A 27,883-nucleotide genomic window follows, 5' to 3' on the forward strand; every position below is an offset into this window, starting at 1 on the left:
ACAGAGGTGAACTCAGATGAGGGTGTCCACTTGCATATAAGAACAACGCAGCTGCACCAGGCGTAAAGGCGAAAGATGACACTGTTTGGATGCAGCAACAGATCAGGTGTCATCCTGCCAGTCAGTCTTTCTCCGGTTATAGTCTTGAATAAAAGCGCACTTGTTCTGTTATTTTTGTACCTTTTGTGAAAGTGCTTATTTGATATTTGGACTTCAGTCTTCACACATTATATATTTCATGTCAAATTTTTATCGTTAGTACTAAATCATGAAAAAAGTTTGTCTTTTGGTATGCGTTCAAACATTTCTGTCACTCTACACTCACGTAGATCTTTGTAGTCACGGAACACATGTGCAATGCATGTGTTCCACATAACAATATATTATTTACACTACACAACTCTAGGTACTACCTCACTCACAGATAAACAGAATTGAGCTGGGAGAGCTTTATACCCTTTCTGCTTTGCTGGGGGTGATGGGATAGCAGGCTACTTGTTGCTTGTGCTTATCAACATATTTACAACATAAAAGACACTGATGGAGAGGTGCAAATGGATTTAAGGTGGGCCGGGTTTATGGGTTTTTTCAAAGGCTTTGGTAATTCTAGTGTTAAGAAACACAGTTTGCATCTGACTAACATAAATGGAAGAAATTCATAAAGGTATGTCACACATATGTGTAAGAGGAACACCCTACTGGCTCAACACAAGTATGTAATACCCCATTGGGACGAGAGGGGTCTCTGTTGCTAAAGGCCTTGTCTTTGTTCTCCTCATCTATGGCAGTGAGAAGACCTCCCTTGAAGGAAAATAACTCCACTCCTTCCAGAAGCAGGACCATAAAGGTCTGACACCTACTGATGTCGGCGTCTAATTTCGACCCAGACTTTAATAGATACTTTATTAATCCTGAGGGACATTTAAGCCATATCATAGCATACTTAAACAAAAGCACAAATAGTCAAAAAGAAACTCTACATTATAATTAAAGAAAAGAAAGAGTGAGAAAGTCACCACAACACTGACAGAGCTACTGGTTAGGCTGCCACTTACATCTGCGCCAGGAATGTGAAAGGACAGACCTGCTCTCTGTAGCCAAAGTCTTTACCATTGCCAAGAAGGCTGTCTATTTTGCTTTCATTTTTTGTGCCCTCAAGCACTGCATTTTGATTTATATATTGGAAAATTAAAAGGGGCAAACCCATTGGCACCCTAATACTTTTTGAGCTTTACTTGAACTTATACTCCCATCCATAGATAACAAGGGAAGAACATAATCCTTGAAAATGAGAGCATGGCATAACATCACTGTAGTGTAAATGCCATAGTGAATGGATTGACGTGCAAACTAGATCAACGATGGACCCTTGCCAGGCCAGGAAGCCATTAAGGAAGAACAGCATGCTTGGATGTGTATCCCAGCCGGGAAAGCTCCTGTTTCCTTTCTCATATGGGAAGAGGAAATAATGAATGAACTGGGGGACACAGTATGTAAATAACAGCCAATCCCCCAGTACATTAGGTGGCAATGTTCTCTGGGGCAGTCCCCAGCTTGAATACCCACAGGGCTACAAGAGACATATAGTTGAAGAACGTAACCCTGTTGGGTTCCTTGGGATCCACCAGGGGGTGCTGTGAGTAATGGACTCCACTACTCTATGGAGTTTAAACCTAGCTTGGAGGTGCCTTACAGGTTGTGATCCCTTTGCGCTGGAAGTACTGCCAGGTCAAATTTAACACAGGCCACCTTATCTCAAGTGAGAGGTTAGAGTCGGCTAGAAGAGGGCAACACTTGCTGGAGGGCTGAAGGACGAACAATCGGTATTGTTTTTATTTGATTATAAATGTCTGTAAAAGAAACAATATAATAAAATTGCTTTAATCTGAACCTGGAATGGGCTGGTTAGATTGTGTCTGAGGTTTGGAATTTTGTGATTCTCCCCACTGGTCACAGTAGCGTGACAAATGAACAGAAGACAGACATGAAAGACAAGATGGCTTAAACTTAAGGGTGCAGGTCTGCTGTGCGGACAAACAATGAGAAGGTCTATTGGCAGTCATTGGACCGGAGACTGTGGACAAAACTGGACACCTCTGCAGGAGACAATGGAGACAATGGCTTCTGGTCTGTTGTGTTTAGTAGCCATGAAGATTACACATGAAGAAGGACAGGAAAAGACAAAGTCTACTGTGGAAAATACAAAGAGATAAGAGCATGTGAGGTTATGTGGCGTTACGTGTCACATGTGTTAGGCGTCTTCTGAAATATTTTGTGCAGTTGTAGTCTGAACATTAGAAGAAGAAAAACACAACAGTGCTGGACAAGGGCCGGAGAAGGAACAAAGTGACAATATAGTTGTGTCACCTTCTGACCAAGGGACTTGGTCTAATTAGAGAAGTTAGAGTTTCGATTTTGGCGTTCTGTCATGTTGAAGACTGGGCGTTGTGCTCTGGTGCTAACAGACCTCTTGGCTGGTCACCTGTAACCTTCTGTTATCTTCTTTACTATTAAAGATGTCATTGCTGTGAATGCCAAGTGTGCCCAGCTGCTTGAATCGTTCATATATGAGATGAGCTACTGATTTATGTAAAGTTCAAAGAGTAATATGTACATTTGTTTATTTTTGAACTGATCAGAGTGGGCCTTGTAGAGGGCTTTCTTATAACGTTTAATACTCTCAAAATCCAGGCAGACCAATTTTTATGTATTTTCAATATTTTTTTCCATATTCTTATATCCATTGTAGAAGATCAGCCCAGCTACAGACAGACAAACAGACCAACAATGTCCAGAACACACACATTTATTTCTTTTTGGCACAGCACAATGCACAAACCCCAATAAACTCAGTCCTTTCTTCTGCCATCTCCACTCCTCATTCACAAAGGTGAGGTGGCCTCTTTTATACCCCACCTGGAAGTGCTTCAGGTGTTCCTCGATCAGTCTCCAGAAGCACTTTCGGGTGTGGTGAAATTGCTGCCTAAGAATCTGGCTCCTCTTCTAGCAGCACTTCCAGGTGTGGCGGAAGTGCTTCAGACCCAGGCTCTGGAACTATCCAGGTGCCCCCTGGCAGTGGTCAAGGGACCCTGCAGGTTTTAGGCTTCTAAGCCCCAAACCCGTGGCCCTGATACAAACTAGGAGGCCTGCCCTATCGTGTCCCTGGGGAGGTACTGTTTTTGATATGTCCATTCCCCTGGTCCCCTCCTCAAAAGGGCATCCCGACCAGCCGGGTCCCCGGCCGTCTCTCACACCAATTTATACATAATGTCTGTTTGCTCATTGCTGTTATAGGATCTCCAGCAGCCTCTCCCAAAGATGGTGCAGATTTGAACATTTGAGAAGTTTGTTTTCTCATCTTTCCAGCTTAAACTCAACTAATTCATCTTCTTTCTTTTCTCCCCAGCTTGCTTTCTATTATTGTGTTACCTGAGAACGGAACTTGGTAAGAAAAAATGCTTTAGTTACAAAAATACAAACCTTAAGTCCAGAAATGTCAGAAGTGTTTAGCATTAAAGGTGTTTTTTAACAAGGCCTTTGAATTCTTTGTTTTCACAAAATTTACATTTTGTATCGTTTATATTTTTATACTTTATCATGAACGTTTTGGAGATAATATTCCGTTCATCCGTTTATTTCTCTCCTCTGAGTCCCCAAGCATGACACACAGTTTATGCTTTTTTATGCCACATCTTCTCATTAAACTGCACACCTGTACTTCTCTTATTTATTTTTCCAAAGTGCCCCCAGTGTACCAGGATAATATATGAGGCCCCCCTACATGGCCGTGTTCTTTATCCTTCTTGTATGTTTTCTGCAGTTTCCTGCTACTGTTATTACACTACCTGTGTTTTTATAAAGCATAATATAAAATTAACAGGCCATTTCAAAAACAGCCAATATTTTTTTTTTGTAAAATAAAGGTTATTTTGTCTGAATTTCTTAATTATAACATAAAATGAATAGACATTTTTAGGGGTAAATACATTACCAAAATACAGATTTTGTCCCTGCAGATATTTTTGATAGCAACAAAAGCTGCTTTAGTATAACTTCTTAAAACATAAAATAATTAAGTATTTCTGAAAATAAAAAATTGGTTGAGGCAGATGTTTTCATAATTTAAACACAAGAGCTACTTGGTAATCCTCTGAATTGAGCCCTGGAGTGACAGCCACATTTAACACGTGTAGAAATTCAAATGCGTCCATTCTACTAAGTAGCGGTTAGTAGCCACAGTGCTGTGCAGACACTAAATGCCAATATCTGGACAGTGAAGACGCATTTCAATGGTAGCTGTAAATGTAATCCAGTTAAACAATACAGTATACAGTCAGTATGTGAAACACACTTTAATGGTGGTCCCTGACATACTAACACTCACTGTGGGCCGTGTGTAACATGTTTTGAGCGCTGTTGATGTGAGCCTCATAAGTTTGACATTCCTGCTGTACCTTGATTTTCAGTTAAAGATTTTGATTCTAGTTTATAATTTTTCCAGTCATCTTGCAGCTCCAAAGGAAGTTTACTGTGACTGCTTAGTGGGCTATGGCTTTCCATTTAAGTATCATTGCCATAGAGTTTCTTTTCAACATTATTAAGCGCATTTTAAGATGATCTTATCTAAAGATTGCTTAAAATCTCATTTGTATTTAGTTATTGTCTCTTCTACAGCATCTTTAGTCTTTAAGCTCTGGTATGAGGGTCTCACACTGCCAACAGATACTGCAGGACTGAGACACCTGAAATGAAGAAATATTGACTTTCACGTTTAGTGCCAGTAACAAAGAAAACTATAAAACTAGGAATTAAAAACTTTAACTTTTAGAAACTCTGATTCTTTATTTAATTCATGAGTATTTTATTATTCTGCTCAGACAAAATTTCATTTTTTTTACTTAGTCCAATATTCACCCCAGTATAGTTAAGGCTGACACAAGAGCACAGCTCAATTAAGGTGTCCACAGCAGCCTGAACAAAGAGGGGGTGCACACTCAATTTAGTTCACCATATTATATCAGTTTAACTGTTCTTTCTGTACAACACTTAAAACATTCAATTTATTGCAAGGGCAGTGTAAATGTGCTGCCTGCAAACGTCATTGCTGTTTGCAACAAGTAAAAAACGATTCAGTGTTAGAACTTTATTGACTGGCTATGGCTCTTGGGGTAGAGCTATATTAATAAAATTAAAATAATAGTAATAATGATAATATGACTAGACTACTGCATCCCCAAAGGTGAACATATGACTGGTGATAAACTCAAAAGCAAATTCTTGAGTGAATGAAGTAAAATCCCAATTCAGTGTTTTTGCTACTATTGTGTGATACGTACAGCATGTGCCAGCCTTTATAGGTTTAAGTTTATTTTGTTTCTTACTAGTTGTACTTTTTAGGTCCCCATTTTCTTTGTGGTTAATAGTTGTTTCCATGCACTCAGCTTGTTTCAATTTGTATATTTGCTTTTGATGTAAATCCTCCAAAACTTTATAACACTATGTGATTACAGATTAAAGTGTTACGTTCAAATCTGATTGAAACTAAACACTTTTACAGGATCTGCTTCAGCAGAAATTATATTAATACCTCAGATTCCCATTATTTCTAGTAATTATCTGTTTTCAGTATAAAATATTACAGTATCCTGTTGTGTTTTCTAATGACCATCAACTGAAGATGAGGTCAGTCAGTGAGAAAAGCAGAGCTGATCTACGGCAGGGATGTTTGACTCGTGTGCAGCTGTGTGTACTGTGTTCAAGAGTGAGGAGCTCCAGTGAACGAATAATGTTTACCCCGATAGTAAAAACTACAAATCTTGTATACAAAAAGCACTTATTTAGTTTCAAAGGACTTTTGATACACCTGATTAACCCGTGGCACTACAAGTGAGGCCCATTGTCTTAGAAAATGTCCTAGACAAAGTGTTAATGTAAGAAAAATGTGCCATATTCTCAAAACAAAATAAAATTACCACTAACTACTGATAAAGGCTGATGACAAATTACCATAAGAGACCTTTTCAAAACTAGGATACTGCAAATATTTTTCCCTTCTTGCAGCACTGCAATATAGGAACAGAATCAGAGTTGATGTCAATTGGACAAATGGCCATTTAAATTGTGCTAAGCTCACACTGAGCAAGGAAATGCAATGCAATTCAGTTCCGTTTATTTTGTGTGGCACCCTTCACTGAGTTCACAGGTACGCGTAGACACAAATACAAGTGTTCAAAAATCCAAAATGAGGGGTGAATAGGCAGAAGGATCAGAGGGTTTTAAATATTTTAAGGGCATTTGTAGTCTCTTCTCATTGGTTCAATGATTACATAGCTATGGTAATGGTCCAGACAAGCTTAGCTAAATGTCTCCGGCATTAGGGTCCTGCAGGGTTCTGGTGCCTCAGTGCTGCTCGGAGAGAGTGAAGTGTTTGAAGGCCAAATATGTCTGAAAAAACTGGAAGTGATTTGTGACAATGCATAACAGCATCATGGAGGAGTTTATGAAAGAGCAGAGAATTGCTGTCTACTGGAGGCATAGACCTGGTGGCACTGGTGTCAACAGTTGGGGGGTTTGAGCAGTGAAATATTTAAGAGTGCAAAGAAAGAGAAACTCTTGTGCTGGTGTGAGTTTGATGAAGATGCACACACTAACTCAGGACTTTCTGTTTTTCCCCACAGAGAAGATCAAAGCTCCAGGTATGTGCAGCACAGTCTCCTCACTTGAGTGAGTATCCATTAATACATTAACTCGCCTCCCATAAAAACTCGGGAAGTCACTGGTTACGTTTGACAAGAAGCCATGGAGTCGCATATCACGTGACCACAATGCACATAAATGACAAACTAACATCACCATTTCTTTCTATCACTCATTCTCAGGCATGGCAGCAGCTCAAAGTGCTTTACAATGATAACAGCTAAACAGAGTTACAAAAGTAGAAAGTAAAGCACACTAATTTATAAAAGTTAAGAGTCAAAATGGCCAGCTCACTTACAAATTAGGGTCAGATGGCCAGGGACGACAGGAAATAAAAACTGCAGTTGGTTAGGATGTTGCACAAAATAAAATTGCAGTTTTCAAAAAATTAAAAAAGATTTGATTGCTGATCTTTTTATGTTGCCCACCATGTTTGATATGGACCAAGCTCTTCTGTCCTATGGTGCTGACGTCACAAAGTAGTCCAGGCAGCAATTTGAAAACAGTTCGGTATTAATCAAATACATCAATACACTTTTTAAAAAAATACACTTAAATTTAAAATAATCAGACTGTTTCAATAGTTTTAACTTTTCAAGCAATATGCAACAAGTCTGAGAAATTGTGTCAGCTTGTTTCACCCATGCAGAGGTGGTCTTGGAGGACCACTTGGTTTCTACCATATGTCTCTTCCTTTTCTTGATTGTTCGCTCATTACTTCCATGACGGCAGTACAGACAGCCCTCCATATGTTGGCATGCACAGGCACAGCATTTAAACCTCTTGTGGATAACAGAGAGAAGACAAAGCAGACAGCAGACATTCTGAGCTACAAGTTAGATGAACTACAGACTAAAGATGAAGACCCTTCATTGAAAGACAAGAAACTATCAGTCCATTGGTCAGAAAGGTAATCCAAAGTACAACAGTTTAAGGGAGCTGCACACTACATGACGTCTAGTCAGAGGGCACATGAACCTTAAAGACTGCAGTTGCTGATCTCGTTACCTTGAGGATGTCAGATTACATGACTATTTATTGGTTGCAGGATATATATACCTTCACCAGGCCATGATCTTCATCTCTCTCTGAATCGGTTTGCAGCCGAGTGTGAAGCAGCTGGGATGGGAAATAGCGCCTCCAAATCCGAGACCATGGTCCTCAGCCAGAAAAGGGTGGAGTGCCCTCTCAGGGTTGGGAGCGAGATTCTGCCCCAAGTGGAGGAGTTCAAGTATCTTGGTGTCTTGTTCATGTGTGAGGGAAGAATGGAGCAGGAGATCAACAGGCAGATCTGCATTGTGGTGAAAAAGGAGCTGAGCCGAAAGGCAAAGCTCTCAATTTGCCAGTTGATCTATGTTCCAACCCTCACCTATGGTCATGAGCTATCGGTAGTGACTGAAAGAACGAGATTGTGAATACAAGCGGTTGAAATGGATTTCCTCCTTAGGGTGTACGGGCTTTCCCTTAAAGATAGGGTGAGAAGCTCAGTAATCTGGGAGGAGCTCAGAGTAGAGCCGCTGCTCCTCCGCATCGAGAGGAGTCAGATGAGGTGGCTCGGGCATCTGATCAGGATGCCTCCTGGACGCCTCCCTGGTGAGGTGTTCTGGGCACGTCTAACCGGGAGGAGGCCCCGGGGAAGACCCAGGACACGTTGGAGGGACTATGTCTCTCGCTGTGCAATGGTCTGCCTGTTACTATAAGAGATGTCCCTTCATTCTAAGCTTTTAAATCAGGCTGAAGGCTCACAACTTTAGTGTAGGATGTCCTTACCAGAGCTGCTGATTGGCTGTCCATACTGCATAAATATAATTATTTTTTTTATAATCTGTTACTAACTTTTCTCTATTCTGTTTCTTTTCTTGGTATTTGGATGTGGCACTTTGGTGCCACCTCTCTTCTGCCAAGCTGTTCTCTTACCTATGGAACGGTCAGATAAAGTAGCATTCAGATCATCAGATGGAAAGATTCTGTCATTATATTAGATAGTTACTATTGAATTGTCATGGATTCATGGATAACCAAATAATAACCAAAGGAAAACTCTGAACTACTAAATGATATTATAACCATATTGCTATTAATTCAGTGACCCAATTCCATATTAGCAGTCCAAAGGAGTAACCAACCCACCGGTGTACAGTCGTGGCCAAAAGTTTTGAGAATGACACAAATATTAATTTTCATAAAGTCTGCTGCCTCAGTTTTTATGATGGAAATTGCATCTATTCCAGAATATTATGAAGAGTCATCAGTTGAATTGCAATTAATTGCCAAGTCCCTCTTTGCCATAAAAATGAACTTAATCCCAAAAAATCCATTTCCACTGTTGTTGTGAAGAAGGCTTCAGTATGCCCAAAAAATCCAGCAACCACCAGACGTGTCTACTAAAGTTGATTCAGCTGTGGGCACCAGCAGGGCAGAACTTGCTCAGGAATGGTAGCAGGCAGGTGTGAGTGAGGTGAAGACTTTTGGAGGGTGACCTAGTGGGTGTCAAGAAGGGCTGCAAAGAAGCAAAGAAAAACATAACAGGGACAGACTGATATTCTGTAAAAGGTACAGGGACTGGACTGCTGAAGACGGCTGGGGGAAAGTCATTTTCTCTGATGAATCCCCTTTCTAATTGTTTGGGGCATCCGGACAAGAAAAGGTGAGCCACACTACCATCAGTCCAGTCTTCATGCAAACAGTAAAACATCCTGAGACCATTCATGTCAGCCAAGGCAGTGGGCTCACTCACAATTTTGCCTAAGGACACAGCCATGAATGAAGAATGGGACCAAAACATCAACCGAGAGCAACTTCTCCCAACCATCCAAGAACAGTTTGGTGACCAACAGTGAACAATCCAGCATGATGGAGCACCGTGCCATAAGGCAAAAGTGAGAACTAAGTGGCTCAGGGAATAAAACATCAAAATTTCAGGTCCATGTCCAGGAAACTCCCCAGACCCTAATCCCATTGAGAACTTGTGGTCAATCCCCAAGAAGCAGATGGACAAACAAAAACCCACAAATTCTGACAAACTCCAAGCATTAATTATGCAAGAAGGGTCAGCCATCAGTCAGGATTTGGCCCAATAGGTGATTAACAGCCTGCCAGGGTGAATTGCAGACGTCTTGAAAATGAAAGAAGGGCCAACACTGCAAACATTGACTCTTTGCATAAACTTAATTTAATTGTCAATAAAAGCCTTTGAAACTTAAGAAATGTTTGTAATTCTACTTCAGTAGACCAGAGAAACATCCGAGAAAAAGATCTAAAAACACTGAAGCAGCAAACTTTGTGAAAACCAACACTTGGGTCATTCTCAAAACTTTTCGCCATGACTGTACAGCTCTAATATGTTGTACAATGGTTGTAGCAGTCACCACATTAATGAGGGCATATGTGGGTGTTGGCTGTTTAACAAAAAATGCAGTGCTTTTATCAATTAGATCAGTAGACTAAATCATTCACCGTATCTACTATTTGAGCAGCTTGGTTTTATCATAACGTTGTATATCAGATAACTGTTGGGGACCTTCATAAACAGACTGAACTGTGTTCATAATCACAGGCATACTTCCCTTAGATAGATAGATGGCACTTTTGTTTTCATTCTCTCCCTTGCTACGATCTCCAGGGGGTCCAGAATGCCATCTCATAACTGAGCCTGCCCTTTTAATTAGCTTGTTGATTCAGTGGGCCTCTCTTGAAGTGATGTTACCAGCACAGCACCCCACACTGACCATCACAGAGTTGTAGAAGATGTGAAGGATGTCATCACCACATTAAAGGAATGCAGTCTCCTAAGAACAGGTCTGTATAGTTCCTCTGTGTTCTGAGACCAGTCCTACCTACAATATCATTAATGTGGACTCCCAAGTACTTGTAGGAGTGGACCACCTCTACATCCACTCCTTGAATAGTAATGGGGCATAAAGGCTGTATGCGGCAAAAGTCAACTACCTATTCCATGGTTTTACTGATTTTAAGATGCAGATAAATCTTTTTGCACCAAGAAACACAGTTCTCCACATCTCCTCTCCTCTCTCTTATCTTCCTTTATCAATTCACTCCATAATTGCAGAATCATCTAAGCATTTCTCCAAGTGACTTTACCTGCTGCTATATTTCTAGTCAGAGATGCACAAAGTGAAGAGTAAAGCAGGCAGGCCTATTCCTTGTGGTGCTCCAGTGTTGCTCACACAGTCCTTGAGTCTCACAAACTTGGATATGCCTGACAGATAGTCCATCATCCAGGACACCACAGGCTCATCTCTGAGTTGAGTCCTTATCAGGGATGGCTGGATGGTATTGAAGGTGCTGGAGAAATCAAAAAACACAGTCCTCACAGTACTGCCAGCTTTGTCCAGGTGAGAGTAAGTCTTGTTAAGCAGATAGATAAATGCATCCTCCACTCCAATCTTTGTATGATAAGCAAACTGCAGTGGGTCCAGGTGGTCTACCACAGGAGATCTCCTATAATCCAGGATCAGCCACTCAAAGGTCTTCATGATGTCAGACGTAAGTGCTACTGGTCTGTAGTCATTAGGTGAAGGAGCGTCTGCCTTCTTCGGAACAGGAACAATGCAGGATGTTTTCCACAGTAGTGACACTTTCTGGAGCCTTAGTGACAGACTGACAGTGGACACTACAAAGTTGGTCAGCTAAGGCCTTAAGAACTCAAGGAGTAACTCCATCTGGTGCCACAGCTTTTCCTGTGTTTAGTGTCCTCAGTTCTCTCCAGATTTAGTCTTCAGTTTTGGATGTCCTGTACTGATGGTCATATGTGGACTCGCCATTGGCCATTCCAGTTAACATGGTAGGAGTTGTTGTTGATGTAGTAGGGATGGTGTCAAGGGGCTAGACATTGGAGAAAGGTGCCAGTGAGAGAGAAAATCTATTAAAAAATTGGTTCAGGGTGTTAGCTTTGTCCACATCCCTTTCTAATGCCTGAGCCATGGATTGCTTGAGTCGGGTAAAGATGTCCAGTCCATTCCAGACATCCTTCATGTATTTCTGAGTGAGTTTGTTTTCTATTTTAGCTTTGTAAGCTTCCTTTCTGTCACTCAGAGTTTTGATTAGCACTTGCTGTATGTCCTTCACAGCCTCTTTGTCACCAGATTTGAATACTCTTCTCTTTTTCTCATTCAGGAGACCTTTTAGCTCCTTAGTAATCCTGGGCTTTTGTTTGGAAGCAGCACACTGTCTTTGTGGGTGCCACTGTGTTGACACAGATGTTAATATAGTCTCTGATGTAGTGACAAGTCCCTCAGTATTGTTGTCATGTGACTTGCACATTATTTCCCAGGCTGTCTTTTGTCATTCAGGGCTTTTTCGACCTCTAGGCTCACATTTCTCACTATCCTGTATCAGGGAATAACATGAATCAGGTTGTGGTCAGATCTGCCAAAAGGTGCCAGTAGTTTATTGTCTGCTGGTCTAATACCAATATTTTTTATCATTGTGCAATTGTTTACATGTACTGCAGATAAAACATTAAAAATTGTTATTAACAGGGTAATAACAGACAATTCTCTATGATACATGTACTTTATAAGATCTTGGATTAAAAAAAAATCAAAACAATCTTTTCCTCATATTTCTCTCAAACTGCCTTTTACCTTTGCTAGTGATTGTTTTACTTTTTGAAAATGCACTTTGTCAAATGTCCCACATTATGGTCAGTAGACCCTAATGACTTATTCATCTCTAGACCCTCAGTTCTCTCTTGATTATTACAAAATGCTAAATCTAGACAGGCTTCCCTTCATGTTTGTGTGTTAAAAACAGTCAGTGATTACAACTGCAAACTGCAGGTCTTGTAGCTAAAGTCCCCCATGACTATTATATGCCCACTCTAAACTTACCCTGTTAATATTAATATTAAGCCTCCCAATGATAATTCAGTGCCACATTATGGGTCACCTTTTCTCTATTGCCTGTCTATCCTCCCTAAATAATGTGTCCCCGTCTGTGTTCTACTCCTTCCCACCTCTGTTATTTAGTCACATTTCTCTATGTTTTCATAATTATGCTCAGGTACACAGAACTTTAACTAGCTTATCTTCTTCTTGATTCTTCTAGTTATGACTATGAAGGTTTATGTTGGGCTGTCTTGTAACCCTGAGTCTCTTCTCTCTTACAGCTTTCTCACAGACCATTCCTAAGGCTCTCAAAAGATACCATCATGAAGATCTTCTCAAGATCACCGAGCACTTCAGGCCCTGCCTGGCCTATCTGATTAAAGCTAAGATGACAAATATCCTGGAGAGCCTGGTCAGCAAGGAGATCCTCACCAATGATGAGGTAGGAGAGCCTTTGTGGGGTCTGTTATAAGGGACCAGTACATGTGATTTAGTTATAGTTCGGTTTGGTGTGTTGTTCATTTTTGATCATTTCAGAATAAGCAGCACTTCTACAGTACTAATATGTTGCTAAAAGAAAAAGAATAAAAATGTTTTAGAGGCACTAAGACATGTTATTTGTTTCTGTACATGCAACAATAGTTTTCAGTTCTGAAAACCTGATCAACCAAGTAAGGAAATTGATATTTGTGACTAATTTAATATCTGTACATCCTAATGCAATATGTAGAAGTTAATGGAATATTTACTTTAAAGAATATCACAGATGGTCCAACATTTCACATTTACTGAACACTGTAGGCTGCTGTGTGGGTTCACCAGTAGAGGTCAGTGCTGGGCTTACTTCTTCTTGCACTGACCTGTTCTCATTAAAGTGACTTTACAACAGACACAACGCATTATGGATGTTTTAATTGCCATCTTGGTGTCCTCATGTTACTTCTTTGAAGGTTTCACAAGCAATATGGCAAGCCTGCTCACAACCAGTATAAGCTTTCTTTTCTAATTCAACTCAGTATTCCTGACTCTGCACGTAACACACAGATAACTTGAGTGTAAAATGAATGAAACATACAGGTACTTAAAGGAATCTCCAGTACCTATTGTGTTAATTTTAACTCTAAACTGGCCACAGTGTGGGTGTGTGCGTGAGTGGGTCCTGTCCAGGGCCGTTTCCTGAGTACACCCAGCACTGTTTGGATTGACTCAGCAACCCTCACAACCCTGAATTGGATTAATCAGCTTTAAGAACAGATGTGTGTGTCTGCAGTTCTTAGTGGTCAGGAGAGTTCGAGCAATTAAGAGGGCGACAGTATAAGGGTTCATTCATAGGAGGAAGTACAAATGGTGTGAGTGGAGAGCATCAGAGTAAGGAAGTAAGAGGGGTGTAAAGTTAGGAAAACAGACAGAGAAAAGTAAAGGTAGTAACTTCAAAGAAAGACATACAGCAGGCAGTCAAGGGAGAGAGGATTATAACAATTTAAGATGCCAGAAGATGAAGTTCTTGAATCTTTTAATTCATTAATTTGAGTAATTTAAATTATTTGTTAATAACAAAAAAAGGTGAGCAGTTTTAGTAACAGAAGTCAAATTTTAATAATGAGGCCAGTGTAATGCAAGTCTTGTTGGATGTTGGACATTTTAAGATTATGGGTTGGAGGAGCCAGTCTTCTACGAAGGCTTCGTCTGCAGCAGATGCCAGCTGATCCAGCACCTCAAGCTCAGGGTCGCTGAACTGGCCTGCATTGTTTTGGAGAATTGGCAGACCTGGCCCAGGTGTCTTTTAGAGAGATGGTGTGCACCCCTAAGGTTGGAGGACATTCCAGACCATACAGGTAGAGATTGGTGGGCCATGATCAAAAGGTGTAAGGTAAAGGGTGAACACTGTCCAAGGGTATCAAACCCAGCACTGGAAGTGTCAAATCATTTTCAGGTTCTTGCAGAGTTGGATGGAATCTCTAAACAGTATGAGGTTCAACCAATTTTTGGAACCAATTTTTTTAACAGACTTTCCCTCCCACTGCCACCTTCTTCCAATGACAGTCTCACCAAACCATCCCTTTTACATCAACAACTCCTGCCACATCAACTTGAATGGCCAGTGACAAGTCCACCTCTGACCATCAGTATGGACTGTCCATAAGTGAAAGCCAAGTAAGGAGATAACTGAGGACGCTACACACAGGAAAAGCTGCAGGACCAGATAGATCCTCAAGTTCCTAAGGCCTGTGCTGACCAGCTTTGTGGTGTTAACCCTTTCAGTTTGTTCTTAAGTGTTCGGGAAGTGCTACTGTTATGGAAAATATCCTGCATAGTTCCTATTTTAAAGAAGACAGGTGTCACTTCACCTAATGACTACAGACCTATGGCACATACATCTTATATCATGATGAAGACCTTTGAGAAACTAGTTTCGGATTATATGAATCCTCTTGTGGTAGACAACCTGGACTTCCTGCAGTTTGCCTAACAGACAAAGACTGGAATGGAAGATACAAGTATCTATCTGCTCCAAAAGGCTTATTCTCACCCGGACAAAGCTGGCAGTACTGTGACAAATGTGTTTTTTGATTTCTCCAATGCCTTCAATACCATCCAGCCATCCCTGTTAAGGGGTCAGTTCACCGATATGCAGATAGATGAGCCTATGGTGGGTGACATTGGCACAGCATAAGAAACAGCCTTGTCTCCTTTTCTCTTCACTCTGTACACCTCCAACTATAAATATAAAAGCCAATGAATTATTCAGCAGAAGTGTGTCAAGAAATGCAATGGGGGGTCTTTTATACAAACAGCAATACATCTGCCTCACTAGGACTGTGACAGCCAAGTCAGAACTTGTCTTTCTTTTGAGTTTTCTTGTTTTACAGTAATTTCAGTGTGTGCTCAGACCAAATTGTGAGCAAATATTTACTTACTGATCTACCTATTTATTTATTTAAAGAGCCCCCGAGACAGATAAAGTCTCCTATCTATCTATCTATCTATCTATCTATCTATCTATCTATCTATCTATCTATCTATCTATCTATCTATCTATCTATCTATCTATCTATCTATCTAGAGCTTCAAAGGGTCACCTCAAAACCAGTGACAGGTAGTAATAGTTAGGGACTCATTATTTATGAATTTTGAAGTGCAGGTTTGAGCCAAAGACAGAGAGCCTCACACAGTGCGTTGCTTTCCTGGTGCAGATGTGGGAGAACTCTCTGGAAGGGTTTATAAGCTCTTGGACAGAGGGGGGTGGATCCAGTTGTCTTTGTACATGTTGAAACAAATGACATGCATAAAGGTAGGCTGAGTTCTGTGATCCAAATAAAGAGTTAGGTGACAGGTTGAGGAGCAGAACTGACAAGGTAGTCTGCTCCAAAGTTCTGCCTGTGCCACCTGCCAGTCCAGGTAAGATTGAGGAGATTAGAAGGCTTAACGTGTGACTCAAATCTTGGTGTAGGGTTGAAAGGTATAAGATTACAAAGCATTGGGACTTCTTATGGAACAGATGGGACTTGTTCCACAATAATGGGTTACATCTGAACAGGAGGGGAATCAATGTGTTAGGGAGGCATATGAGTAGGGTAGTCGAGAGTTAAGGGGCAGGAATTTTATGACAGGCCAAGTTTAAAACTATACACGAAGGGAGAAACAAAAGTATAAAAAAAAAATTGCATAGTAATTTAAATTCTAACCCAAAGTTAATGAAAGTAAGTGAAAGTAAAAGGAGTACCACATTAAAATAGTTTGCCTTACTATTAGAAGTTTCAAAAATACAACTCCAAATCACTTGTTTTATGTGGCTGAGCATGATTATGATATTATAGCAATAGCAGAAACCTGACTAAATAACAAAGATGGAGATGAGTATAACATTCACATTTAAGAAGAAGGATAGACAGAACAGAAGAGTTGGGAGAGCTGCTGTTTATGTCGAACAGAATTTAAACACAAGTCCTCTTCTGTTGGATGAAGAGCTCCAACTTAGTGAAGACATGTGGCCTCACCTGGAAAACATTAGGTGAAGAGGCCTTTTTTTAGGAGTGTGCTATAGATCATCTAATACAGACAGTAATTTAAATGGGCATCCATCCATCCACCCATTTTCCAACCTGCTGAATCCGAACATAGGGTTATGGGGTTAGCCGGAACCAATTCCATTCAACACAGGGAGCAAGGTATGAACCAATACCGTGCAGAGCTCCAACCCAACATAGGACACACATACACACACATCCACACACCAGGCACACACTAGGAACAATTTAGAATTGCCAATCTACCTAACCTGCATGTCTTTGGACTGTGGGAGGAAACCGGAGCACCTGGAGGAAACTAAATTGGCATGTGTTATTAAAATTAAAAAGAGAAATTTACTGGGGGATATTATAGTCATGGGGGACTGGGGTCATTTGACCATACTATAAGAAAATCTTCTGTGTTTTGGTAGAGTGTGACTCTAACTAAAACTATTAAGTTTAACTTTGGCAAGGCAAATTCTGAGCAAATGCAACAATGTCTAAAAAGGATAAAGTGGGGTAAACATTTAAGGGTGGAGACAGTCGAGGAGCAGTGGAACAGGTTTAAAAATGTTTTACCTGTAATGCAGGACAGATACCTACAATTGGAATTAATAGGAAATAAAAGAAAAAAAACATACTTTAAATGGGTGAATAATGAGATAAGAAAAAGAAGCTGCAAAGGAAAAAACAGATGAATACGGCATATAAGACTAATGACTTAAAGTGAATCACAGGACATATGAGAACATGAGGGCAACCATTAAGAAGAATGTTAGGGAGGCTATAATGTAATTACAGAGGAATGTCAAGGAGAAGGTGAAGTGCATCAGGAATAGTAAAGGGAATTTAAAAATACAGCCTGTGAAATAGCAGATCATCTAAACTTGCATGCTCTAAGTGCTGAACTGGTGAACTGGTGACTGAGGATAAGGATCTGCGCTGGCAATTGGAAAGTTGCCAGTTCAAATCTCGGAAATGCCAGTAGTAACTCTATTCTCTTGGGCCCTTGTGGAAGGCCCTTAACATGCAATTGCTTTGTCCTGAGTATGACATTAATCTGCATCCAGCCCTGCAAGTAGGTCCTACAAATTGCAGGGAACACTTGAGGGATTGTGGCAGAACTGGTACTCCAGCCATTGGAAAAACAAAACCTTGCACTGTTCCAGTGTGGCACTGAGGTGTGATATGTTGCATGGCTGCACTCGGGTACCAATCTGAGTGGTTTGTCATGTGGTGGGTTCAGCAGCGTGCTGTATCAGCATGTTCGCCACAACCTCCCCTCCTCCTAAACTTTCATTTTTCTGAGGTCTTCACACGTGAGGAAGTAGATAACCTCCCAGTGGTTAAAGGGACTACTAAGGAGGTACTGAGGGATTTGGAAATTGTAGAGGGAGAAGTGCTGCTCAATCACAACTTATCAGATCCCTGGAGGTTTTTAAACCCAAATTCAAGAACATATTCTTTCTACTCACCAGTACATCATTGCTACTCAAGGATTGATTACTTCTTTATAGATAATAACTTCTTGTCTAAGATTAAATCTTGTAAATACGATGCTATTGTTATTTCAGACCATGCTCCGATGATCTTGGAGCTGAAATTACTTAGCCCCATACACTCACCCCGCAGATGGCGTCTCAATCCGCTTCTATTAGCTGACGATAATTGTACTGAATTTATATCCGAACAAATTGAATTCTTTCTAGAGACAAATACATCCCCTGAGATCTCTGCAGGAATACTCTGGGAAACTCTTAAGGCCTTCTTAAGAGGACAGATTATCTCATATCTTTCCCACAGAAATAAATCCGAAGCGAAGAAAGTAGCAGAGATAAAAAGCGAAATTACTAAAATAGATGAAGAACATGCCAGACTACCAAGCGAGACTCTACATAAGAGGAGGCAGGCTCTACATTCAGAATTAAACCTCTTGACAACTAAAGAAACCGAACAACTAATTTACAAATCCAGACATCATTATTATGAACATGGAGATAAAGCTAATAAGCTTTTAGCGCAACAAATTCACAAGCAAGATGTGCAACGCAATCTCGTAATTACTAACACTAACGGAGATAAAATCATCGAACACAAAAATATAATGTACACTTTTAGAGACTACTATAAATCCCTATATACTACTGAGTTTAAAGAAGACAATATACAATCTAATGCATTTCTGGATAAATTACAGATACCACAAATTGACGCTATTAGTGTGGAGGAGCTCGATAAACCTCTGTCATTATCAGAATTACTGGATGCTATAAAGTCACTCCAAGGTGGAAAAGCAGCAGGCCCTGACGGCTACCCTGCAGAGTTTTACAAGAAATTCTCCGCTCAGCTAGCTCCCTCCTATTAGCAACATTTACAGAAGCCAGAGATAACCAATCTCTTCCACAAACCTTTCGCCAAGCACTAATCACTGTCTTTCCAAAACAAAATAAGGACTTATTACAATGTGCATCATACAGACCAATTTCACTTCTGAATAACGACGTTAAAATACTCTCTAAAATCATAGCTAGAAGGATGGAGAAAGTGCTCCCCTCAGTAATATCACAAGACCAAACTGGATTTATTAGGGGCCGACACTTATCTTCAAATCTTCGACGCCTGTTTAATGTAATATACTCACCAACTAAATCAAACACCCCAGAAATATTATTATCATTGGATGCAGAAAAAGCATTCGACATGATTGAATGGAAATACCTTTTACTATTTTGGAGAAGTTTGGGTTTGGCCCGAACATTTGTGCATGGATTAAATTACTGTATACTAACCCAGAAGCTTCAGTTTGCATCAATAACATTTGCTCAGACTACTTTAAACTAGAGCGTGGCACAAGACAAGGATGCCCTTTGTCACCACTGCTGTTTGCAATTGCCATTGAACCACTGGCAATACATTGTCGAAATACTGATCAGATAAAGGGGATTAGCAGAGAAGGACTGGAACAGAAAATCTCATTATATGCAGATGACATGGTACTGTATATATCGGACCCAGAAAATTCTGTGCCTGCAGTCTTAGCAGCACTCACAGAATTTCAAAAGCTCTCTGGTCTCAGAATTAATCTGAATAAAAGTGTACTCTTTCCGTGAATTCGCAAGCATATAATATTAGATTAGACACCCTTCCTTTTATCATTGCAGAACAGTTTAAATACCTCGGGGTAAACATCACAAGTAAACATAAAGCTCTTTATCAACAAAATTTCGTCGTCTGCATGGAAAAAATTAAACAAGACTTGCATAGATGGTCAACCCTTCATCTCACACTAGCTGGAAGAATTAACACTGTTAAGATGAATATTCTTCCTAAGCTCCTTTTTATTTCAAAACATACCAATATACATTAATAAATCGTTCTTTAAGCAATTAGATTCAACAATAACCTCATTTATTTGGAATTCTAAACATCCACGCATCAAAAGAGCGACCCTACAAAGACAAAAGGCAGAAGGCGGCATGGCTCTACCTAACTTCCAGTTTTATTACTGGGGGCAAATATACAGTCGATAAGAACCTGGACACAAATAGAAGAACATACACAGGCATGGACCGCAATAGAAGTAAAATCCTGCAGTACTTCTTTGTATTCCTTGCTTTGTGCTCCAATAAACACACGTTATCGGCAATACACTAATAACCCAATTGTGCTCCACTCACTTAGAATCTGGAACCAATGTAGAAAGCATTTTAAGACGGAGAAGCTTCTTTCTGTGGCACCCTGCAAAAGAACCACCTCTTTCAACCCTCACAAACATATGCAGTTTTAATATCTGGAAAAATTTGGAATTAACTTGCTTAGAGATCTTTATATAGACAACGTCTTTGCATCCTATGAACAATTACATTCCAAATTTAACATTCCAGCTACAAATTTCTTTCACTATCTTCAAATCAGGAACTTTGTTAAACAGAACCTTCCAGATTTTCCTCATCTTGCACCCTCATCCACGCTGGAAAAATTATTGCTCAATTTCAAGGAGTTAGACTCCATCTCTACAATATATAAAATCCTTTTACAATCCCTTCCTTTCAAAGATCCAAGAGGACACTGGGAAAATGACCTCTCAATTAATATATCAGAAAAGGAGTGGAAAGTAGCAATGCAGAGAATTCACTCAAGCTCCATATGTGCAAAGCATACAATTATACAACTCAAAATTATATATCGAGCACATCTGTCTCGACTAAAACTCTCAAAATGTTTCCAGGGCATGATCCAACCTGTGAACGCTGCAAAAGCCCCAGCCTCACTAGGTCACATGTTCTGGGCCTGCACCAAATTAACATTATTCTGGACAAAAATTTTTAATTACCTCTCAGACAGTCTTGGACTCACAATCCCTCCTAACCCATTAACAGCTGTGTTTGGGGTTCTTCCAGAGGGTCTTAAAGTGGAGAAAGACAAACAAATTGTGATTGCATTCACTACACTGTTGGCACGCAGACTTATTCTGATAAACTGGAAGAACCCAAACTCTCCTCTTTTAAGTCAGTGGGAAACTGATGTGTTATATTATTTAAAATTGGAAAAATCAAATACTCAGTTAGAGGATCTGTGCAGACTTTTTCAAAACATGGCAGGATCTAATCAGTAATATTTTGAAATGTTTATAAAGCACAGAGAATTTGTTGATTTAGGTATTTTTTAAAAGCCTTAAATTTTACACCGTTTGGCTTGCTCTCTCTCTCAAGGGTGGGGATCGATCTGTTCTTAGCATAATTTTTTTTTTTTGTAAAAATTGATTGCTATGTATTGATTGTAATAAAATTAATAAAATAAAAAAAAAAAAAAAAAAAAAAAAAAAGAAGTGCTGCTCAGATTAAATAAGATGAAATCAAACAAATCACCAGGCCAAGATAATATTTACCACAGAGTTCTTAAGGAGATTAGTGAGTCTACATATAAACACGATGTGTACTGAGGAAAATTTAGAGGACTGGAAAATTTCAAATATCATCTTGTTATATAAAAAGGGTGACAGGGCAGATCCAAGCAAAAAAAAGGCCAATAAGCTTAACATGCATCACAGGAACATAAATGGAAGGAATTATTAAGGAAAAGATTGAACAACACCTGGCAATTACAGAGGTTATTCTGAACAGTCAGCATGGGTTCAGAAGAGGGATGTCGTGTTTTATTAACATGCTGGAGTTCTATGAGGAAAAAACAAAATGACCTGATCAGAGTGAAGCACATGATATTATTTAACTTGAGTTTCAGAAAGCATTTGATAAGGTGCCACATGAGAGGTTGGGCAACAAACTGTATAGATGTTTGCAGAATTGGCTCAGACACAGGAAGCAGAGGGTGACGGTGCAAGGAACCTCATCAGAATTAAAATATTAAGAGTGGTGTTCCACAGGGGTCAGTGCTAGGGCCGCTGCTATTTTTCATATACTGTACAGTAATCCCTCCTCGATCGCAGGGGTTGCGTTCCAGAACCCCCCGCGATAGGTGAAAATCCGCGAAGTAGAAACCATATGTTTGTGTAGTTATTTTTATATATTTTAAGCCCTTATAAACTCTCCCACACTGTTAACATTATTAGAGCCCTCTAGACATGAAATAACACCCTTGAGTCAAAAGTTTAAACTGTGCTCCATGACAAGACAGAGATGACAGTTCTTTCTCACAATTAAAAGAATGCAAACATATCTTCTCTTCAAAAGAGTGTCTGCATCAGGAGCAGAGAATTTCAGAATGAGAGAGCGAGATAAGAAAAGCAAACAATCAAAAAATCAATACGTGTGCTTTTAAGTATGCCAAAGAGGAGCGTCCGTATCCACTAGGCAAACAGCCCCTCTGCTCACACCTCCTCCGTCAGGCAGAGAGAATGTCAGAGACCGAAAAAAGCAAACAATCAAGCACCGCGCGGGAAGCATATCTTATATCATTGAGGAGTTTTAGTTAATATGTAATACATGCTCTGATTGGGTAGCTTCTAAGCCATCTGCCAATAGCGTCCCTTGTATGAAATCAACTGGGCAAACAAACTGAGGAAACATGTACCATAAATTAAAAGACCCATTGTCCGCAGAAATCTGCGAACCAGCGAAAAATCTGTGATATATATTTAGATATGCTTACATTTAAAATCCGCGATAGAGTGAAACCACGAAAGTTGAAGCGCAATATAGCTAAGGGATTACTGTATATTAAAACAAACTGGTTAAGTTTTCAGATGATACTAAGATAGGTGAATTGGCAGATAATTTAGAATACGTTGAATCATCACAGAAGGACTTGCACAGCACACAGGCTTGGGCAGATTTGTCGCAGATGAAATTTAACGTCAGTAAATGTAAATTATTACACATAGGAAGTAAAAATGTGAGGTTTAAATACACAATGGGTGGTCGGAAAATTGAGAGTCCACCTTATGAGAAGGATTTAGCAGTCATAGTGGACTCTAAGCTATTGACCTCCCGTCAGTGTTCAGAAGCCATTAAAAAAGTTAACAGAATGTCAGGTTATATAGCGCCTTAATGTGTGGAGTACAAGTCACAGGAGGTCCTGCTCAACATTTATAACACACTGGTGAGGCCTCATCTGAAGTCCTGTGTGCAGTTTGGGTCTCCAGTCTACAAAAAGGACATAACAGCACTAGAAAAGGTCCAGAGAAGAGCGACTAGGCTGATTCAGGGCTACAGGGGTTGAATTATGAGGAAAGAATAAAAGAGCTGAGCCTTTACAGTTTAAACAAAAGAAGATTAAGAGGTGACATGATTGAAGTGTTTAAAATTATGAAGGGAATTAGTACAGTGGATCAAGACTATGACTTTAAAATGAGAACACAAGGACACAATTGGAAACTTGTTGAAGGTAAATTTCACATAAACATTAGGAAGTTTTATTTTACATAGAGAACAAAAGAAACAATGAAACAAGCTAATAAGTAGTGTGGTAGACAGTAGGACTTTATGGACCCTCAAAACTAGATGACTTGTTATTTTTGGGGGATTTAGAAGGTATTACTAAATGGCTATTCTCATCTAAATCTGTGTAATGATCTAATTCTCCTAGGCCTATACATGTTCATAGGACCTGCACTCCCTCAATGGAAATTAACAGGTGGCCCTGCTTCTTGGAGGACTACTCTCAAAACACAAAGGACCTGGCAAGACAAGCATCCACACATAGAAATCAAACAATGAACAAAATCGATAAAAGTACATAGTTATACAAATAATAAGCTAAGAAAACAATAACATATGTTGTAGTAATCAGAGGACCAAACATGACCAAGAAAGTACATAAAGAAGACATTTACACAACAGCCAGAGACATGAGTCCATATTAAACATGACATCTTTTTTTTTTTTCAGATGGTGAAAGTCAAAGAAGAGCCTGAGGCGACAGAGTATGTGGATTCCGTCATCAGTGAAGTAATGAAGAAGGACAGAATGGTGTTAATCAGCCTGTGGGAGACGCTAGCTGAGCAACTTGAAACATTCAAATCACCAAACCTCATAGCATTAATCAAGGAGGTGACAGAAGCAAGTAAGTTGAAAGAGTTTTATTTACAATTAAATTCTCAATGTCCAAACACACGATGTAGTGAATTAGGGGGAAAACACAATACAAAATACAACATTGTAGACCACCTGCTTTATTCATTCGTACAGGTTTCTCTTCACAGTACTGATAGGACCCATGATTTCCACAGAGGCAACTGTAACTCCTCTGATGTAATTAAGTCCTAAGTTCACTGTGCCCTCTGATGCCTTCAGACTCAGTCCTGATTTTTCTGTAACAAGCTGATAATCACAGGCTCATTTGTCCACCTCTGTCCAGGCCTTTACAGACTTGTTGTCAGGTCCTTTCATCTCACTGCAAAGAAGGTCGTCTCTTTTGTTTTTCATCACACACTGCTGGAGATTTCTTTCTTCTTAAATTTTCAACTGTTTTGTTTTCTTAAGGCTTCTGCCTCCATGCCAGACAGTTCTTGACTTCTATGACAGGATATTAAGAAAGTTAAAAGGCATTTGAAAAGAAATGTCACAGAAAATGAGAAGAAGGACCTAAGGAGATTCTGTTAGTATTATAGCAGTAAATCATGGAGGAGGCGAAGTGTGTTGCTCTAGGGGGTGTAGGATGACGGAGCAGAACATTTCTTATATTCCTTTTCTATGCTAAATCAGCTTGTTATGTTACTATGCATCTGCAAAATGTCATCTGTTAATGCAACTGCATTTGCATAAGAATTACCTGGTGATTTTGAGGATTATTAGAAAGTATAGAAAGCTCTGTGGTATTGTAAGTGTTGATTTCTCTGCAGTGGGATATTAATTGGCTGAGCGTGTTTCCACTGATAAGAGATTAGAATCATTTTAAATTCAATCCATTTAACACTATGTATGAAGTTTAAGAGAGCTTTTTACAACATGTTTATATAAGCATACCTCACTATAGTCTTAATAGTAGACGTGTTAGAATTGTATATGAGCTCCAAAGCAGCTGATTTCAGGAACTGGTAACCGAACTCCACTCAAGTGTAGCCATACGAGTCAGTTATCAGAAGGATCGGATAAGTCAGGCCAAGAATTAAATTCAAACAACTGAGCCACCTTTGTCTGCTTACAAAATTACAGGATCATCCAGAGTTGTATGGAGTAGATTGCCTGTGATGACCTGGTTGCCCACAGCTGGCATCATCTCAAACCTGGGTCACCGATAGTCATGAGACTGAGGATGACTAGGGCAGTGAGGACAAATAAGAAGAGTAGATGCACATTAGTACAAAGTGCTTTTTATTTCAAACAGAGTGATCCATATCAAAAGTGTAGTGCAGGCATCTTCTTAAATAAATAATCCTTAATTAAAACCAAATGCAGAGTGGCACAAAGTGGCCATTAAAATTCACTAAATAAATAATCCAAAAAGCAGGTTAAAAATCCAAGGTTAAAGCAAAGGCAGGATCTGTCCCTTAAAACTATCCACAAGTCTCTGTGCCTCCTTCCAGACCAATGATGTCTCCTCTACTTACCCATTATGTTCTACTTAGCGAGAGGAGACATCCTCCAACAAAGGCAGATAACCTCTAAACTGACATATTCTTGATGCCATCCCTGCTCTCTTCTTACACCACATTCCTTTAGCATCCTGTGCAATCTCCTGGAGCAGTTGTTTACTTCTTCTCCCTTGGTGCTCAGTAGGAGTGAACCTACCCCAAAAGCGCCATACATTTGTTCCACATGAGGCATCTTTTGAAATTCTGTGAGTGCTGTTAAGACTGCAGGCACAGTATTTTGTGGGTCTGATATATACAGTACCATATCATCTGCATATAGAGAAATTTTCTTTTCCAGTCCTTCTCTGATAACACCCTTTATTTGATCAGCATTTCGACAGTGAACCGCTAGTAGTTAAGTGGTGATTGCAAACAGTAGCGGTGACAAGGGGCATCCTGGTCTAGTACCATGTTCTAGTTTAAAGTAGTCTGAACAAATGTTGTTAATACAAACTGGAGCTTCTGAATTGGTATACAGTAGTTTGATCCATCTGTGGTGGGTTGGCACCCTGCCCAGGATTGGTTCCTGCCTTGTGCCCTGTGTTGGCTGGGATTGGCTCCAGCAGACCCCCGTGGCCCTGTATTCGGATTCAGCGGGTTAGAAAGTGGATGGATGGATGGATAGTTTGATCCATGCAAAAATGTTCAGGCCAAACCCAAATTTCGCTAATGTAATGAAAAGTTAGTTCCATTCAATCACATCAAATGTTTTTGCTGCATCCAACGATAATAATATTTCTGGGGTGTTTGACTTTGAGGGTGAATATATTACATTAAACAGGTGTCGAGGATTGGCAGCTAAGAGTCGGCCTTTAATAAATCCAGTTTGGTCTTGTGATATTACTGAAGGCAGCACTTTCTCCATCCTTCCAGCTAGGGCTTTGGAGAGTATCTTAACATCATTATTTAGAAATGAAATTGCTCTGTATGATGCACATTGTAATAAATCCTTATTTTGTTTAGGAAAGACGGTGATTAATGCTTGGTGAAAAGTTTGAGGTAGAATTTGATTGTCTCTGACTTCTGTAAATGTTGCTAATAAGAGAGGAGCTGGCTGAGTGGAGAATTTCATATAAAATACGACAGGGTAGCCATCAAGGCCTGCTGCTTTCCCGCATTAAAGTGACTTTTATAGCATCTAGTAATTCTGAAAGCGCCAGAGGTTTATGCAATTCCTCTGCACTAAAAGTATCTATTTGTGGTATCTGTAATGTATCCAGAAATGCATTAGATTGTGTGTTGTTTTCTTTAAACTCAGTAGAATATAAGGATTTATAGTAGTCTCTAAATGTGTGTATTATATTTTTATGATCAATGATTTTATCTCCGTTCTTGTTGGTGATTACTGGGATTGCATTGCAAACTTCTTGCTTGTGGATTTGTTGAGCTAAGAGCTTATTAGCTTTCTCTCCGTGTTCATAGTAATGATGTCTTGATCTAAGTATGAGTTGTTCAGTTTCTTTAGTTGTTAAGAGGTTGAGCTCTGAATGCAGAGCCTGCCTTTTCCTATGAAGAGCCTCACTTGGACACCTGGCATGTTCTTGGTCTATTCTAGTTATTTCACTGGTTAGCCCTGATACCTTTTTGGTTTTTAATTTATTTCTGTGGGAAAGATACGAGATAATCTGTCCTCTTAAGAAGGCCTTTAGAGTTTCCAAGAGTATTCCTGCAGAGACCTTTGAATATGTATTTGTCTCCAGGAAGAAACTGATTTGATATAAATTCTGTACAGTTCTCATCTGCTAATAGAAGTGGGTTAAGACGCCATCTGCGAGGTCAGTGTGTGGGGCATAACGATTTTAGCTCCAAGATCAGAGGAAATAACAATAGGTCATACTTGCAAGATTTAATCGCAGGCAAGAAATTATTATCTATAAAGAAATAGTCAATTCTTGAGTAGCAATGATGCACTGGTGAGAAGAAGGAATATATTCTTGAGTTTGGGTTTAGAAACCTCCAAGGGTCTGATAAGTTATGGTTAGTTACAAACAGTGCAATTGTCTTGGCAGTGTTAGATGTCATCCGCCCGTGACAAGAGTCCTATCTAAGAGTGGATTTAAAACACAATTAAAGTCCCCAGCCATTATAATTTTATGAGTGTTCACATTGGGAATAGATGCAAGTACATTTTGCATGAATTCCCTATCATCAACATTGGGTGCATAAACATTTATCAAAATCACTTTACAGTTAAATAAATTGCCTATGACAATCAGATATCTCCCTTCAGGATCAGATACTACATCTGATGCTACAAATGGTACTGTTCTATGTATGAGAATTCCCACCCCTCTAGT

At 39.7% G+C, this 27,883-nt stretch overlaps 1 protein-coding gene across 1 annotated transcript in view; it reads left to right on the top strand.

Annotated features, from left to right (window-relative positions):
• LOC120521327 overlaps positions 1 to 27,883 on the top strand; it is a 130,514-nt gene that overhangs the window by 44,381 nt on the left and 58,250 nt on the right. The window contains exons 7-10 of the mRNA XM_039743029.1: positions 3,407 to 3,445; positions 6,678 to 6,695; positions 12,827 to 12,987; positions 23,902 to 24,076. Of these exons, the coding sequence (XP_039598963.1) occupies positions 3,407 to 3,445; positions 6,678 to 6,695; positions 12,827 to 12,987; positions 23,902 to 24,076 (393 nt within the window). The remainder of the gene's footprint in view (positions 1 to 3,406; positions 3,446 to 6,677; positions 6,696 to 12,826; positions 12,988 to 23,901; positions 24,077 to 27,883) is intronic.

This window comes from Polypterus senegalus, chromosome 2, assembly GCF_016835505.1.
Source record: "Polypterus senegalus isolate Bchr_013 chromosome 2, ASM1683550v1, whole genome shotgun sequence".
In the NCBI taxonomy this organism is placed as follows: Eukaryota; Metazoa; Chordata; class Cladistia; order Polypteriformes; family Polypteridae; genus Polypterus; species Polypterus senegalus.